Genomic DNA, 14,063 nt, shown 5'->3' with positions numbered 1-14,063 from the left:
GCATCCTTTTTAGTCACGACGGGATCGGTTCTTCCTTTCACCTTCGCGAGAGTGACGAATCGTTTGGCGCTTCTTTGGCCTTTTGGTTTTCCTCTCGTAGTGGACAACCGTGGCCGTCTTCTTACTTGGTGCCTTGGTGGTGGGAGCCACAGTTGTGGGAGCCACGGTGGTTGCAGTCACGGTGGTGGCTGCGGTGGTGCTGCTTCCAGATGCCGACGGCGAAGTGGGAGTGGTGGGGGAGGTGGGTGTCGTGGGTGTAGGGGTAGAGGGCGTGGCAGGATCGGTGGCAGGATCAGTAGCCGGATCGGTGGCAGGATCAGCGGCCCAGGAAGTCGAAACAAAGGCCACAATGGCAAGGAAGATAACAATCTGCGAGCGCATCTTTAGTGGATTCTTCAGGTGTTGGGACTATTGTGCTTCTTTCTGGTCGAAACTGGAGTATATATAGCCAAATCGATGGAAGATGTCAGACTTGTTTTCCCTAGGCAAACATCAAACAGCCGTTTGGCATCGAATCGCAAAGTGATATTTCAGTTAATTTAGGTTGTGCAAGCAGAGATCAATACCACATTTTCGAAATGTATAACTAGGCTGTTATTCTAAGACTCCCATAATTATAGCAATTAGTTGTAATATACCTGGAATCTTTAAAAATAAAGCTTATAATAATGAATCTGCTAGCGGATAGAAATCCAAAGCATTGAAATAAAAGATGATTTGTGTCATAACTTCGTATTTATTTTCCGTATAACTACATAGTGAAATACTTTACGAACTGGCTCTCAATGGAATGTAAGTTTGTTTTAAATCGGACTGGAGAGCCTCATAAGTAAGGTTTTGAATAGTTATGAACCGAACTTTGAACCAAGTCTACAAATTGTAAATAAAAAACATCAATTTGATTTGACACAAACATGAGAAAATATAAAAAAAAAATTGGTCTTACCACAACGTATAAACATTTTCTGTTGTACATAGTTTGTATTTTATTCAAGTGTTTTGCTCTGATCTATTAATTGGTGTAAAATAACTTGAGTGGCTGGTACTTACGTTACAAAAGAGTTTCAAATGCATTTTAAGTAAAGTGAAGTTCGGGTATAAACTAATCGAGGTGTGTAAATATAAAATCAAATCACGACTTGCTTGGCGTACACATATTAAATAATATTAATATCAATTAGACTCAGAGACGTTCTATGAGCTAAATACAATGCTTTAGTTAGGCGAGTAATTTAGTTTTTAGATTTTACCACTTGTTCTTGAGTTTCTTTTTGCGTGTTTAATATTAAGTTTTGTGTTTTCCAACTTGTACAATTACGAAACATTACTTTAGTTTTGCAATTACAATTAATAATTGAATGGCATTCTCTGTTCTCTGTATTTAGGCCCCACCCATGTCGTCCACGGCGATGGCACACAGCACATACATCATTCCGGCGCTGAGGAGAGCCGTAACCGGCACCGTCACGATCCAGGCATAGGCAATGTTCCGGAAAAGATGCCAATCGACACTGCCATCAGCCGCGGGCGCAACGTCGTTAGGGGCGTCCTTATCGCTCTGATCCTTCGACTGACTCTTCGTGCGACCTGCAGCACTCACATGACCCACGAAAACCACCGAACCGACCTTGCAATGGGTGGTCGAAATGGGCAGACCAATTTTGCTGGCCAGCAGTACGGTGATGGCAGCTCCGACTTCAATGGTAAAGCCACTGAAAAGGAGTTGAAGTACAAGTTTCAGTTTTCAAAGGTTCAAACTATTTGAAGGAAATGAATACTCACGTCGATGACGTGATTTTCGTAAGGTCATTGCCAATGGTCTCGATAACTCGTCGTCCCCACAGCCAGAGACCCACAGAGATGCCGACGCCGCCATAGATTAGAATGTAGATGGGACTCTCGGCCTGCTGCATAACCGATCCCTCGCGATAGATCATATAGAGGGCAATAAGTGGGCCGATGGCGTTGCTCACATCATTGCCGCCGTGCGCGAAACTGCCAAAAGTGGCTGTCAGGATCTGCAGGAACGAGAATAGCATGGATATCTCCGGAGTCTCCTCTGCGCCACTGGTTCTTCGTCCACCGGCCGCCGTTCGCTTCAGCTCCTCCTCATTCAGCGCCTCTTTGCTCTCGATCAGCGGAACCTTGCTGGAATTAGGCGATAACGTGGAACTGATCATCAGATCAAGGCTGCCGCCGCTCTCCACCACTTGAAGGTTGTTATTGGTGGCTTTGGTAGTTCCGGTTTCCAAGTCCGTGCCAATGGGGTTCGCCTTGTTCTTGAAAAGGAAATAAAGGGCGATTAGTTAATGCAATCGAATTAGTTCGCATTGAAGAGGTACCTTCTGCTCCTCCTTGGGCGACTGCATGCGCTGGAAGCACTCCTGCAACTTGCGTCCATTTTGCTGCTGCTGCTGTTGTTGCTGCTGCTCGTCGATGAAATTCAGACTGGTGATCGTGAGGTCTGTGTTGTCCAGGCTTGCCTTGCCCAGCAGGTCCTCTGCCTTTTTGATTAGCTGCGGATCGATCTTGTACTCCTCGCCGAGCGCGTTGTTGTTCTTGGCCGCCAATCCGAATGGCGCCAACTTGAAGGTCCTGGGCGAGTTGTCGCTCAACGAGACCAGCTCGGTTATTTCTGCGATGGCGGGCAGTGGTTTGCCTTCGCTGACCAGCGACAGAGGACGACGCTGCTTCTTGGGACTTCCAGACGGGGAAGATTCTGGAAGAGGATTTCAAAGTTTTTATTAGTGTTAGCCAAACATTTGTTGGAAAAACAAAGGCTTCATTATGTGGTTCAATTTTAAGTCGCATACTGAATTAGCTTTGCTTCGTTATTTATTTTGTATGAAAGGCCTACAAAAATTGGTTATAACATTTGTATAAATAACCTAGATCCAACAAAATTTTGAAAATGATGTGATCAATAGCGACTTAACCCCAGAAATAAACTATTTGCTTCGCAAACAAAGAATACATCTTTTCTTAAATTGACTATAAATACTATGGATTCAGCTAGGCAAAAGCACAATAGTCCCAACACCTGAAGAATCCACTAAAGATGCGCTCGCAGATTGTTATCTTCCTTGCCATTGTGGCCTTTGTTTCGACTTCCTGGGCCGCTGATCCTGCCACCGATCCGGCTACTGATCCTGCCACCGATCCTGCCACGCCCTCTACCCCTACACCCACGACACCCACCTCCCCCACCACTCCCACTTCGCCGTCGGCATCTGGAAGCAGCACCACCGCAGCCACCACCGTGACTGCAACCACCGTGGCTCCCACAACTGTGGCTCCCACCACCAAGGCATCAAGTAAGAAGAAGGCCACGGTTGTCCACTACGAGAGGAAAACCAAAAGGCCAAAGAAGCGCCACACGATCCGCAGCTCACGCGGAGGCAATGGCAGCAACCGCAAGAAAGGATCCCGACGAAACTAGAGTAAAAACCCAATTTCGAATAACCCAGACATAACAGATTTGGCCAGACAACTCCCGACCTTTATTCCCGTGTTTTTCTCTTACTATTATTCTTATTTTTATATTACCCGCAAGATTAAATAGCCATATATGATGATAACCATATGTCGTTGGATGATTTTTGAAACACGTTTCGCTCAAGCAAACAATTTGCGATTGAAAGTTCGATGTTGTTTAAACAACCAATGAACCATATTTTTGATGAGCGCTATATTGAACAAGGGTAAATAGATTCAATATGCTATTGAATCGAAATCATAAAAGATGTTCGACTTAAATCGACATTCGGTTTATGTAAGGCACACTTAACACTTTATAACTCACCCACGGAGTCCTCGAAATTAAACTTGACAGGATTCTCGGCCCGCAGTCGCTTGGCAATCTTGCGCCGCTGCAGAGGCACCACCACCAACTGCGTAAGCAAGGCCACCAGCAAAGAGAGACCAAAACTGGCGGTCAGTGCTATCCAAGTGGGTATGTTGTCCATGTAGAGCAGCTTGGGGCCGTCCAACACCACACTGATAACGTTGATGAAGAACGTTACACCGTAGAAGATGGGCAGCGATCGAAATCCGGCCTTGAGCGGCTCCTGGGCGCGTAGGATGAAGCGACGTATGGCCAGGAAGAGCAGGATGCTCACAACTCCGCTCAGCACCGGTGAGATGAACCACGATCCGACGATTGTGCCCAAGGTAGACCACTTCAGGCCCTGAACGCCGCGTGCCACTAGTGAGAATCCAATCGTAGAGCCCACGATACTGTGCGTTCCCGAGATGGGCAGCTTCAAAAAGGTGGCCACCAGCAGCCAAACGGCACTACTGGCCAAAGCGGCCACGCAGCCCAGCATCAGCACCTCCTCGGAGCCCTCGTATAGACCAACTTCCAGGATTCCCTTGCGCATGGTGTCCGATACCTTGTAGCCTGTACGATTAAAACGATATTATCTATACAGTTTGCCCATGTAATTATATTATTATGTATTTCAATTCTTACCAATTAGAACGGCACCCGAAATTTCGCAAATTGTGGCCAGCACGCATGCCTGGCGGATGGTAAGAACTCCGGAGCCGACACTGGTGCCAAATGAGTTGGCCACGTCGTTGGCACCGATGCCAAAGGCCAGGACAAAGGCGATTAGGAACCCGATGACTACCATCCATAGTAATTCCGGCGCAAAGCTTTCCATGATGCCGATAGTGTGCTTCGTTCGGTGTTCAATGTAATTCAAAACTCTGCGGCACAAAACCACTAAACTCTCTCAACTCTAACTAAATACTGATTACTCTTCTTGCTCCTCAACAAACTGAACTCAAATTGTATGTTATTGGGCGGTGCGGATTTAACTGGGTGGATGACTTGAGTTGTGCAAAACAATCGTTTGGAACTTATAAAATACAAGACTACGTAACAAATGAGGGTCGAAACAAAAATCCAAATTGATTAATAAGTGAGAAATTCTTTTCAAATATTCTCTAAACAGCCATATTTGCGCTTAAACTTCATTGTCGTTATTTTCATAATGAAAATGGGGCAACAACTCGCCGCTTGGAACTGCGAAGATGCGATACTTAGGTGACTAATTACCCTGCAATATTAACTCTCTGATTAAACCCTTCGGTTTGGAGCCTCTCTATTCAAAGCTGAGGATCAGCTCTATCTTAAATTAAGCAATAAATAAATAAAATCCTACAAAAAACCCTGTGCTGGACGAAACACCGAAACGAAACGAACAATAATCCAAATTAAAATTCTTCTCCTTCGCTGACAAATTCCTGTTGCCGATGGAATTCGATGCTCAATGTCGGGAAGTATTCACAGGTATTCACTCCACATTAACCCACTTGTAATCGTTTAATTTCTGGGATAACTCCTCTAGCAATTGTTGTGTATTCGTTCTGAGACTAAACGAATGCTGTTGATGTTGTTGAGTAAGTGGATAGTGTTGTTGTTGTGTGTTGGTTTTGTTAATAATTAATTATAAAAAGTTTCTTGTTATGTTGAGTAGGAGTTAAGAGGTGTCGAGTTGGTAAACTGAAAAGCACACAGTTATAGTTCATAATTCTTTGCCAAACAAATTAGAAAGAGTTTTATTACCTGACGTTTGGGGTAGCACAGTTGTTTCAACCATAGAGAATTATTCACCATGTCTGAAAATAAGCAAAAAATATGTTATTGATAAAGAACAAATCAGCATCGCCTGTTTTACTAACTTTAGTAACCCAACAGCTAAAAAGGTTTATCACGTCTAAGCACACAAACCGATTCAATCCAAATAATCAAAACGAAATCCGGTTTCAACTGGTGAAATGTGGTTCCTAAAATCACTCTATTTCCAGCCATTTTCAATACCTTTCGATATGTTGGATTTTTATATTCTTTAAACCCGTAGCATACAGCACACAGCCATTCAGCGAGTTTTCCAATTGAAATTCAATTGTTTGGTGTGTTTGACTTGTTTCTAGTGTTTTTGTATTTGATTTTTCCAGATCCAACTGGAACCACGTGGTTCGACCTTTTTCAAATGAAAATTCGCAATTGAAATTGTAATTGCCGCTGGCTGTTTTTGTTATTATTGTCCAGATTGTTGTCATCAACAACAAATGCAAATGCATCGAACAATTCGCTTTCATTGCTTACAATGAAGATCGATGATATAATTTTCGTTTTAAAAGTTCACTAAAGTACACATAATAATTTGGCTCTCTTTTTATCAGAAAATAATATAAATACAGTCTAAGCTGAAGCTCTTAAAACATAGTTTTTTAAATATGGCTATTATTATTAAATGGCTACCAAGTCCCACAATTTTGTTGTAGGTGGTAAAAGAACTATTTGTTCTTTTTATTAACCATGTGAATTTACATATGTACCAAACACATCGTAAACAATTTAACTACCTATAGGGTGTTTTTTTTAGAGGTATAGAACTTTAAATTGCAATAAAACAACGATGGATTATTCGATTGACATGAATTTTATTGACATGAAAGATAATCTTGTGGCATTACATTTTAAATATGATTTCTGGCATATGACCGCCACGGCTGGCTCGGATGTAGTCCAATCTGGACGTCCAATTTGCAATGACTTTTTCCAATATTTGGCCGTATATCGGCAATAACACGGCGAATGTTGTCTTCCAAATGGTTTAGCGTTTGTGGCTTATCCGCATAGACCAATGACTTTACATAGCCCCACAAAAAGTAGTCTAGCGGTGTTAAATCACAAGATCTTGGAGGCTTATGAAAAATCGGGAACAACAGCAATCTCGTTTTGGGCCCATTCGACGAATCTACGCCTTGCTTGATGATCGTTTGGTTTCAATTCTTGCACGAGTTGGATTTTGTAAGCACGCATGACGAATTGCCAAACCAAACTGAGAATAAATCACTTGACAGCTGTTAAATCGGTCGCCATCTTGAACAGTAATGCCAACTTAAAGTTCTATACCTCTAAAAAAAACACCCGTTAGTACTAATGGTAGAATAAAAGCCACTGAAATGGCATATTTCTTTCGCACTTTCCAACAACACCAAGCCCCACATTTGACCTAGGCAAATAAACGAAGAAAACCTCAAGAAAAGTCACCCACAAAGCCAAGTGGAAGACAAGTGACGCCAAGAAGGCGGTGGGTGGTGGGAGCTAGTGGGAGGTGGTGGTGGGTGGTGCTGGGGTTAGAGGTCAGAGGGTTGAGCCCAGTAACCAGGACAATGGCTGACACCGCGGCTTTGCAAGGTCGCAGCGCTTTATGCCGACGCTTCGTTGCGAAATTTCCATATTTGCGTGCTTTGTCATCGCTCCACCAACACCACCCACCAACCACCCAGCACCACCCATCGGGTGCACATTTCTATTCTCACAATGGAAATGGAAAATGGGAAGGAAACAATCAGGGGCTTGTGGTAATCGCTACCAATTTAGCGGCGTATTTTGAACTTTTGAGCTATAAATACGCAAACACGCAGGTGCGCATATTCATAGCCACTGCATATGCAAATAAATGTTTGTTTATTGCGAAATAAGTGGGATCGATTGAACAGAGGGACAACAGTAAATACAAATATAAATTAATAGTGATTTTATTGGTGGTCAGTTAGTAAAACCTGCAACGCATGCTAATAATAATCGTTCAATTGATAAATCTGTATTTGAACGAGCGCTCTTTCAATTTGCAAACCATTGGCAATAAATCAATTTTAGCCCATTGTGGATTGGGTAATTACAGTTATTGCCTGGCGGGTGGTGGGCAGCTTGTAATTGGAATGAACCGTTAAGGCCGAACAGATCGAAGGTCAGAGGGCAGCGGGCAGTGGGTGGCTGGGAGACAGGTGCTTACCGTACAGGGAGTGGATTCACCTGCCATTGCATGTCATGGAAATGGAATTAAAATGGATTGAATGGCAACTGCAAAACAAGGTCTAAAGTGCACTTAAAACAAATAGGAAGTGTTGCTTTCTTAAACAAGACATTTAAACATTTTAGATTTAAAGCAACTATAAAGATGACTAAAAGTATAAAGTAAAGTATGAAGTTCGCACAGCATACCTCTCAAATTTTGGCAGATATAAAGGATACCTATGACTTTAAAGGTTCAAATCACTTAAGTTCTTAGCTTTAGAACATATATCCCTTCAATTTATTATTAATTTATTTCATTATTTAGTAATAGAAATTGGTGGCACTTCACTTTTTGATACAGATTCACTTACAATGTGCTATTCTTTTGGATGCACGAGGCGCGTCACTGGCAACCTTGACATTGCCGCCTACCAACTGCAATTGCAACTGGCTCTGCAAGCAGTAAACTGCATTTAATATTGATTTAATTTGCCGCACTGCCCCAAGGACGGATGAGGTGAAAATACGCCGGACAGGGCGAATTATCGAGGCCCAAAGCGGACATTTTCTGCACGCTCAGTGAGCCAACACAAGTTCCACTTGTTGTTTTGGGGTGGTTGCTGGCGCAAGTTCAAGGTCGCACCACCGCCACAAAATCCGGGGTAACTTGCTTTAAATTAACACCGCCTAACAGCGCCCACTCCACTCCAGTGAGTGTCAAACTGTGCCCACGGAGCAAACCGTTTCCCATTCAATGGGCTCAGCCCAATCCAATTGGAAACGCTCTCAGGTGTGAAGGGGATGCACTCTGGTAATTAACGAATACCTGCAATAACCCAAAAACACACGACGCTCGTGCATGTGTGGGAAATTAGAGCTCCGGGAAGTACGAAAATCATTAATAACATAAATTGAATTCAACTAAAAGAATAAGTTGCATTTAACCTCATGCAATTGAAGACATCATGTCTCACACTATCTTGTCAATTTATCCTCATGAGCTGAAGAATTCGCGCCTCTTTCCAGCCAATTGTTCAATGAAAAATATTTATTTTTTAAAGTATACTCCTGCCAAATTTTCTATTACCATTCTTGTACAAACTACTTGTACTACTAGCTTAAGAATTCGCGGCTTTTTCCAAACTAAGTTCATTCATTTTAAGTTTTTAGCTGTCTTCATCATCAGAGAGCCCACTGTACTTGTGCCAACGTTTCTAGCACGTGTGACTGTACAAGACTTTGAAGTAAACAAAAATGAATGCGCAGCCCGTTTGGCAAATTTACTTATTGCCGATTACGCTCTCTGTCTTTCATTCTTTCTATTCGACCTTTTTGGCATTCACAAAAAAAGAGTTTAAACCGTGAGGCTGTTGTTTTTATTGGGTTCTTTCCATCACACGCGATCCCAAAATGGAATCACGAGTTTCTCGGCTGATATTCAAAACGTGTGCTCAAAGAAAAAAACGTGTATGCTGCCGCTTCATCGAATTTCACATATGAACATATATGAGCATATGTTTGTACATATGTGTGCCTTTAGAAATACCACTTCCATTGAATACATTTTTGGGCACTTGGTAACAAGCAAAAAGGGGTATTGAATATATATGGAAACTGCCTGAAATCTATTGAATTGCTATTTTTCCGTTTTTAGGTAAAGCTGGGATAATCACTTGAAAATAAATTATATTTACAACTAAGCAGTTATTTTGAACTATTTATGCATAGTTTAGTTGAGGGTAAAAATCCTTATAAAAATTATAAATAAACATAACGTAATTTTGGTGGATTCATCTGAGTTTCTATATCATTCTCAGGATATTTACATAAGCAGGTGTTCACAGCTTCGTTAAAAAGGGGTTATTATTTATAATTTCTGAAGTGAAACCCAGAACTGCAGATTGAGAGGCACTCGAGCAGCGGGCATCCGAGCGAATGATGCACTGAATCGGAATCGGTTCAGTTCGCACTCACACTCTCACGTTTTCCGTGTGGCGGCGAGTGTGTACACGTTTTGACCTTGCGGGGTTGCTGCCACCCAACGCCCACCGCCCACTTTGGACCCAGACCAACTCATTCATGACCCGAAAGCAAACCGAAACAGAATCCATGCTATGATATCATTGGGTGCTGAAAAAATGTATAATTTCTTTGCTTGACGTAGGCGCAGAGATCTGATATTCTGAAATTTCGAAATCGAAATGTTTTTTTTTATCGAAATTCTGCAACATGCGTATACAGATACAAATCTGTGCTATTTTAAAGTTTAAATGCTTATCGGAAAGCTGCTCTAATTTGTTGGCTGGCCGCTCGTTAAATTTAGTTCCCAGACGCAAAAACAAAAACTGTACACAACAAGATGCCGGAGTTTCTCTCCTACCCTTAGTACATTGCTCATAACAGTGTGACTTGGCTATGAACGATGGTATTTGTAGGTATGGTAGTTGGCCATTTCACAAGAGCTTTGCGGAGAAGAGTAAGCAACAAAAAGTAGATTTTTCCAAAATATAAAACATGTTGATAAGTTATACAGAAAATATAAACACGGTTTTTAGAGGAAGTACAACATACGCAAAGTGGTTATCTTTAAAGTAACTGACCAATACCACTTAACCATTTCTTATGAGTCAACTTATTTGTAAAGAGAAAACTGAAATATGTTGAATCATAAAGCGGTTAATAAAAGTATTTACTTCAAGGATGCAAATGGCGCCTTAAGTTAGGCTTCATTTTTTGAAGCCAGCTAGTGAATAACTGGAGATTTCTGTTCCCTAGATTTGAATACGTGTTACATGGTAAAACAAAGAGAACAAAAGATTGGTACATTTCACAACAGAGGGGAGAATTTCGCGAAAGAGGGGCGGTGGGATGTGTGTTGTTGTGGAGAAATTAAGGGGAGAGTCAGAGAGAGAGGTGGAGAAAGTGGGGGAGAGAGGAGTGTCTGGAAGCTGCCAGAAGAGAGTGCGCATCCTCTCGCACTTTTCACCTTGTGGTCGGTGTTTTTGTTGTTGTTGCTGCTGTTTTTGGTGTGGCTGCAGCTGCGAAGCAACAATAACAACCACAACAGAGACTCGAAAACAGCTGCACACGAAAACAGTGGTTGTCAAACTGTTTTTGCAAAATATCAAAAAGTAACTGTACTTGGCAAAAACAATACTTTTGCTGTATTTCCATTTGGGATAAAAGTTCCGCCGACCGGGAAGCTGTAACACACACTTTTTCCAGCCACTTGGCCCCCCTCCCCACCGTTGGCTACACCGTCCAATCGATTGACCAGCTTATTGATTTTTCTACTCAAACATTTTGCATTTGTTGCTCGCTTTCGCTATTTGAATAGTGCGTTTTGTTAGAAAACATTCAATTGACAGTCATTTCAGCAACGACATACACACTTTTGAGCACACCCACGCGAAAAACACGCGGCGCCAGACAGACTAAAAGGATACACAAGGATATATGTAGTATATCCTGCCACACAGCAACACACACAGGCACTCACGCGCACCGAAAAGCTCGCCAGGATCTAGTTGTGCTGCGTTGACAATAAATCCTCAACTGACAACCGATGCGGAGGACTGGGAACAGTGGGAGCTGCTCCCTGCAATGGGTACTCACTTGATCAGCAGCACTGTTTCGAATCAATATCCCCGTCTATTCAATTCTTTTTTAAGCGGGACGATGTCGCGCGCAACCACCGGCTTGCTGGGTTCGTTAGAGATGGACCGATGGCGCGCCGTCGCTGCCAGACCGATGCTATCGATTGGTTGTGCGCCACGCGTTTGGGATTTTGTGGGTAGTGCGAAAAAAAAGGTGCGTGTCGCAACTTAGCAGGTACAGCAACCACAGTGCTTCCACTGCGGGGTGGAGGTAATGCGTTTCGGGCAAACACTGCTCTGGTCACACTGCGCCAGCCGTGACAAACAAAATAGAAAAACAAAAGGAAAAATTCTAGCCTCCTTCCCCGGATAATAAAGGGGAATTTGAGGCAGTGCAACTCGAGCTAGATCCATTGGGACAGGCGTAACACATAGAATGTTCCACTTTAGCGGCTTCAACATGATGTTCCCGGAGGGGCGCAACTTCCATGCCACCTACAAGTGCTTCTCCGTATCCATGTTGCCAGGAAACGAGCGATCCGACGTGGAAAAGGGCGGAAAAAGTGAGTTACGAGTGTAAGACGGCCAGAAATCATGTGAACCTCTCCATCCCATTCGCAGTTATCATGCCGCCCTCGGCGCTGGACACGCTCACCCGCCTGAATGTCGAGTATCCGATGCTGTTCAAGCTCACCAACGGCAAGAAATCGCGATCCTCACACGCCGGCGTACTGGAGTTTGTGGCCGACGAGGGCAAATGCTATCTGCCCTACTGGATGATGGACAACCTGCTGTTGGTGGAGGGCGACATACTCAACATCGAGAGTGTCTCGCTGCCAGTGGCAACCTTCTCAAAGTTTCAACCGCACAGCACCGACTTCCTGGACATCACCAATCCCAAGGCGGTGCTGGAGAACGCCCTGCGCAACTTTGCCTGCCTCACGAAGGGCGATGTCATCGCCATTAAGTACAACAAAAAGGTATACGAACTGTGTGTGCTCGAGACAAAGCCAGGCAATGCAGTGAGCATCATTGAGTGCGACATGAATGTGGAGTTTGAGGCCCCAGTCGGCTACAAGGATCACTCCGAAACGCAGGCCTCGGGCTCGGGACAGCAGGGTGCTGCAGGAACTGCAGGTGGCGAAGTGGCCGGCGCCACCAACGCCATACTCGAAGAGGTCGTAGAGACTTTCAAGGGTTCCGGCGTACGTCTGGATGGCAAGAAGAAGAAGGAAAGCCAGTTGGAAACGCCGGTCGTGAAGAAGGTGCTAGCACGCGGTGTACCGGACTATGATTTCCAGTTTGGACTCATCCGTTTCGATCGCAACATTCGGCCCATCAGCGATAGGGGCAAAGAGGATGGTGCTGCAGCTGGCAATGCGGACGGTTCCGATGCGGAGAGCTTCCATGGCACTGGATTCTCCATGAAGAAAACGCGCAAATAGCTCTAGCTGTAGTTCTAGTACTAGTTATATAATGTGTGACACATAGAAATTAAAGGAAGATCCTCACAGGGGCAGCGTCAACTTAATAGCCTCCTCCTTGGGCGGAGCCGGAGGCGATATTGTGGTCATGGGCGGCAGTCGGCGTATCTTGCGTCCATGTTTGCCTTCCTTGCGCTTCCACAGACCGGAACGAGGTCGATTGCCCATCTCCCGCATCCGCTGGGCGCTGCCCACATGCTCCTTGTTGTGTTCCGGGTTGGACAGGCGACCCACCGTCGCCATGCAGGTGCGCTGGAAGGCGAACTCCCGCTTCGAGGGCAGCTGCACCACCACCTTGTCGTCGAACTTGCGCAGAATGGTGCCGAAGGTGCCGGCGGCATGAATTAGGTGGCACATCTGGCCGGGGTTCTTCTCCAGGCAGTGGATGCGGGTGCCCACGGGCAGGGCACCCAATGGATAGGCATCGCCTTCGTTGGGTCGCACTTTGGGAATATACAAAATAATGAATTATATGTTTAATATTTTAGTACCCAGCTTCCGTGATCAGTTTAGGACTGTAAAACACTTCTCAGAGGATTACTTAGAAGGCGTTTTAGTACTCCCGATAAATTTCAGTATGTATATTTACCTGGAATCCTAGGAATAAAGCGCGAGGTCTTGAGGATATCGCCAACCTTCATGTTCTCGGTGGCCAGGATGTACTTTAGCTCATCGCCGACGGCCACCAGGGCCACTTTGGCGGTGCGACAGCCATCGCGGAGCACCTCGAGCACCAGTTCCTCCTGGGCACCCTCCGTGGGACCATCCCGAACCCATTTAACCCAGCGATATTGTTGTTTGATGCCACCGCCAATGCCCTTGGCCACCAAACGACCGGAGACGGGATCCCGACCAGCCAAATGGGTGATCTTCAGCGGCTCGACGGTGTACTCTTCCGGAAAGTGCACGGTTCGTCGGAATTGCTGGCCGGCACCTGGTTTTGGTTTCTCCACCACTTTGGTTTTGCTGCGCCACTGCTGCAGAGCCATGGCCGGCGCCGTGCGAAGCTGCGCTTGCAGGGTCAGCGTTGTGCTCAGCAAACGCGTAAGACTTTGCATTTCGATAGATTTATTTCAAAAAAATTAAATAGAAAAAAAATATGCAAACTGTTACAAAATCGAAATGCGGCTGAAAACAGCTGATGCGCGGCGTTGCCACACCACGAAC

General features: G+C 44.5%; 5 protein-coding genes across 5 annotated transcripts; 2 read left to right on the top strand and 3 right to left on the bottom strand.

The window, feature by feature from the left end:
* Positions 1-9: 9 nt before the first annotated feature.
* Positions 10-395, bottom strand: LOC120448105 (protein new-glue 1-like). Its single transcript, XM_039629907.1, has one exon. The coding sequence runs from the start codon at positions 379-381 to the stop codon at positions 10-12; it is 372 nt and encodes a 123-aa protein (XP_039485841.1). The 5' UTR covers positions 382-395.
* An 864-nt stretch (positions 396-1,259) lies between these two features.
* Positions 1,260-11,565, bottom strand: LOC120448096 (sodium-dependent phosphate transporter 1-B). Its single transcript, XM_039629899.1, has 7 exons — positions 11,432-11,565; positions 5,573-5,625; positions 4,472-5,509; positions 3,803-4,399; positions 2,343-2,719; positions 1,783-2,279; positions 1,260-1,712 (listed from the first exon to the last, which is right to left on the bottom strand). Exons 3-7 carry the CDS (start codon positions 4,662-4,664, stop codon positions 1,382-1,384), a joined length of 1,995 nt encoding a protein of 664 aa, XP_039485833.1. The 5' UTR covers positions 4,665-5,509; positions 5,573-5,625; positions 11,432-11,565; the 3' UTR covers positions 1,260-1,381.
* LOC120448104 (protein new-glue 1-like) lies at positions 2,835-3,694 on the top strand. Its single transcript, XM_039629906.1, has one exon. The coding sequence runs from the start codon at positions 3,059-3,061 to the stop codon at positions 3,437-3,439; it is 381 nt and encodes a 126-aa protein (XP_039485840.1). The 5' UTR covers positions 2,835-3,058; the 3' UTR covers positions 3,440-3,694.
* A 135-nt stretch (positions 11,566-11,700) lies between the features above and the next one.
* LOC120448098 (ubiquitin fusion degradation protein 1 homolog) lies at positions 11,701-12,938 on the top strand. The gene is made up of 2 exons (XM_039629901.2): positions 11,701-11,975; positions 12,034-12,938. The coding sequence occupies exons 1-2, from the start codon at positions 11,849-11,851 to the stop codon at positions 12,855-12,857; spliced, it is 951 nt and encodes a 316-aa protein (XP_039485835.1). The 5' UTR covers positions 11,701-11,848; the 3' UTR covers positions 12,858-12,938.
* On the bottom strand, positions 12,865-14,058 carry LOC120448099 (39S ribosomal protein L2, mitochondrial). Its single transcript, XM_039629902.2, has 2 exons — positions 13,486-14,058; positions 12,865-13,339 (listed from the first exon to the last, which is right to left on the bottom strand). The coding sequence occupies exons 1-2, from the start codon at positions 13,952-13,954 to the stop codon at positions 12,921-12,923; spliced, it is 888 nt and encodes a 295-aa protein (XP_039485836.1). The 5' UTR covers positions 13,955-14,058; the 3' UTR covers positions 12,865-12,920.
* Positions 14,059-14,063: the final 5 nt, after the last annotated feature.

Source organism: Drosophila santomea, chromosome 3L, assembly GCF_016746245.2.
Source record: "Drosophila santomea strain STO CAGO 1482 chromosome 3L, Prin_Dsan_1.1, whole genome shotgun sequence".
Taxonomy (NCBI): Eukaryota; Metazoa; Arthropoda; class Insecta; order Diptera; family Drosophilidae; genus Drosophila; species Drosophila santomea.
The sequence above is the reverse complement of the archived record's forward strand: the minus strand, read 5'-3'. Positions and strand labels throughout refer to the sequence as shown.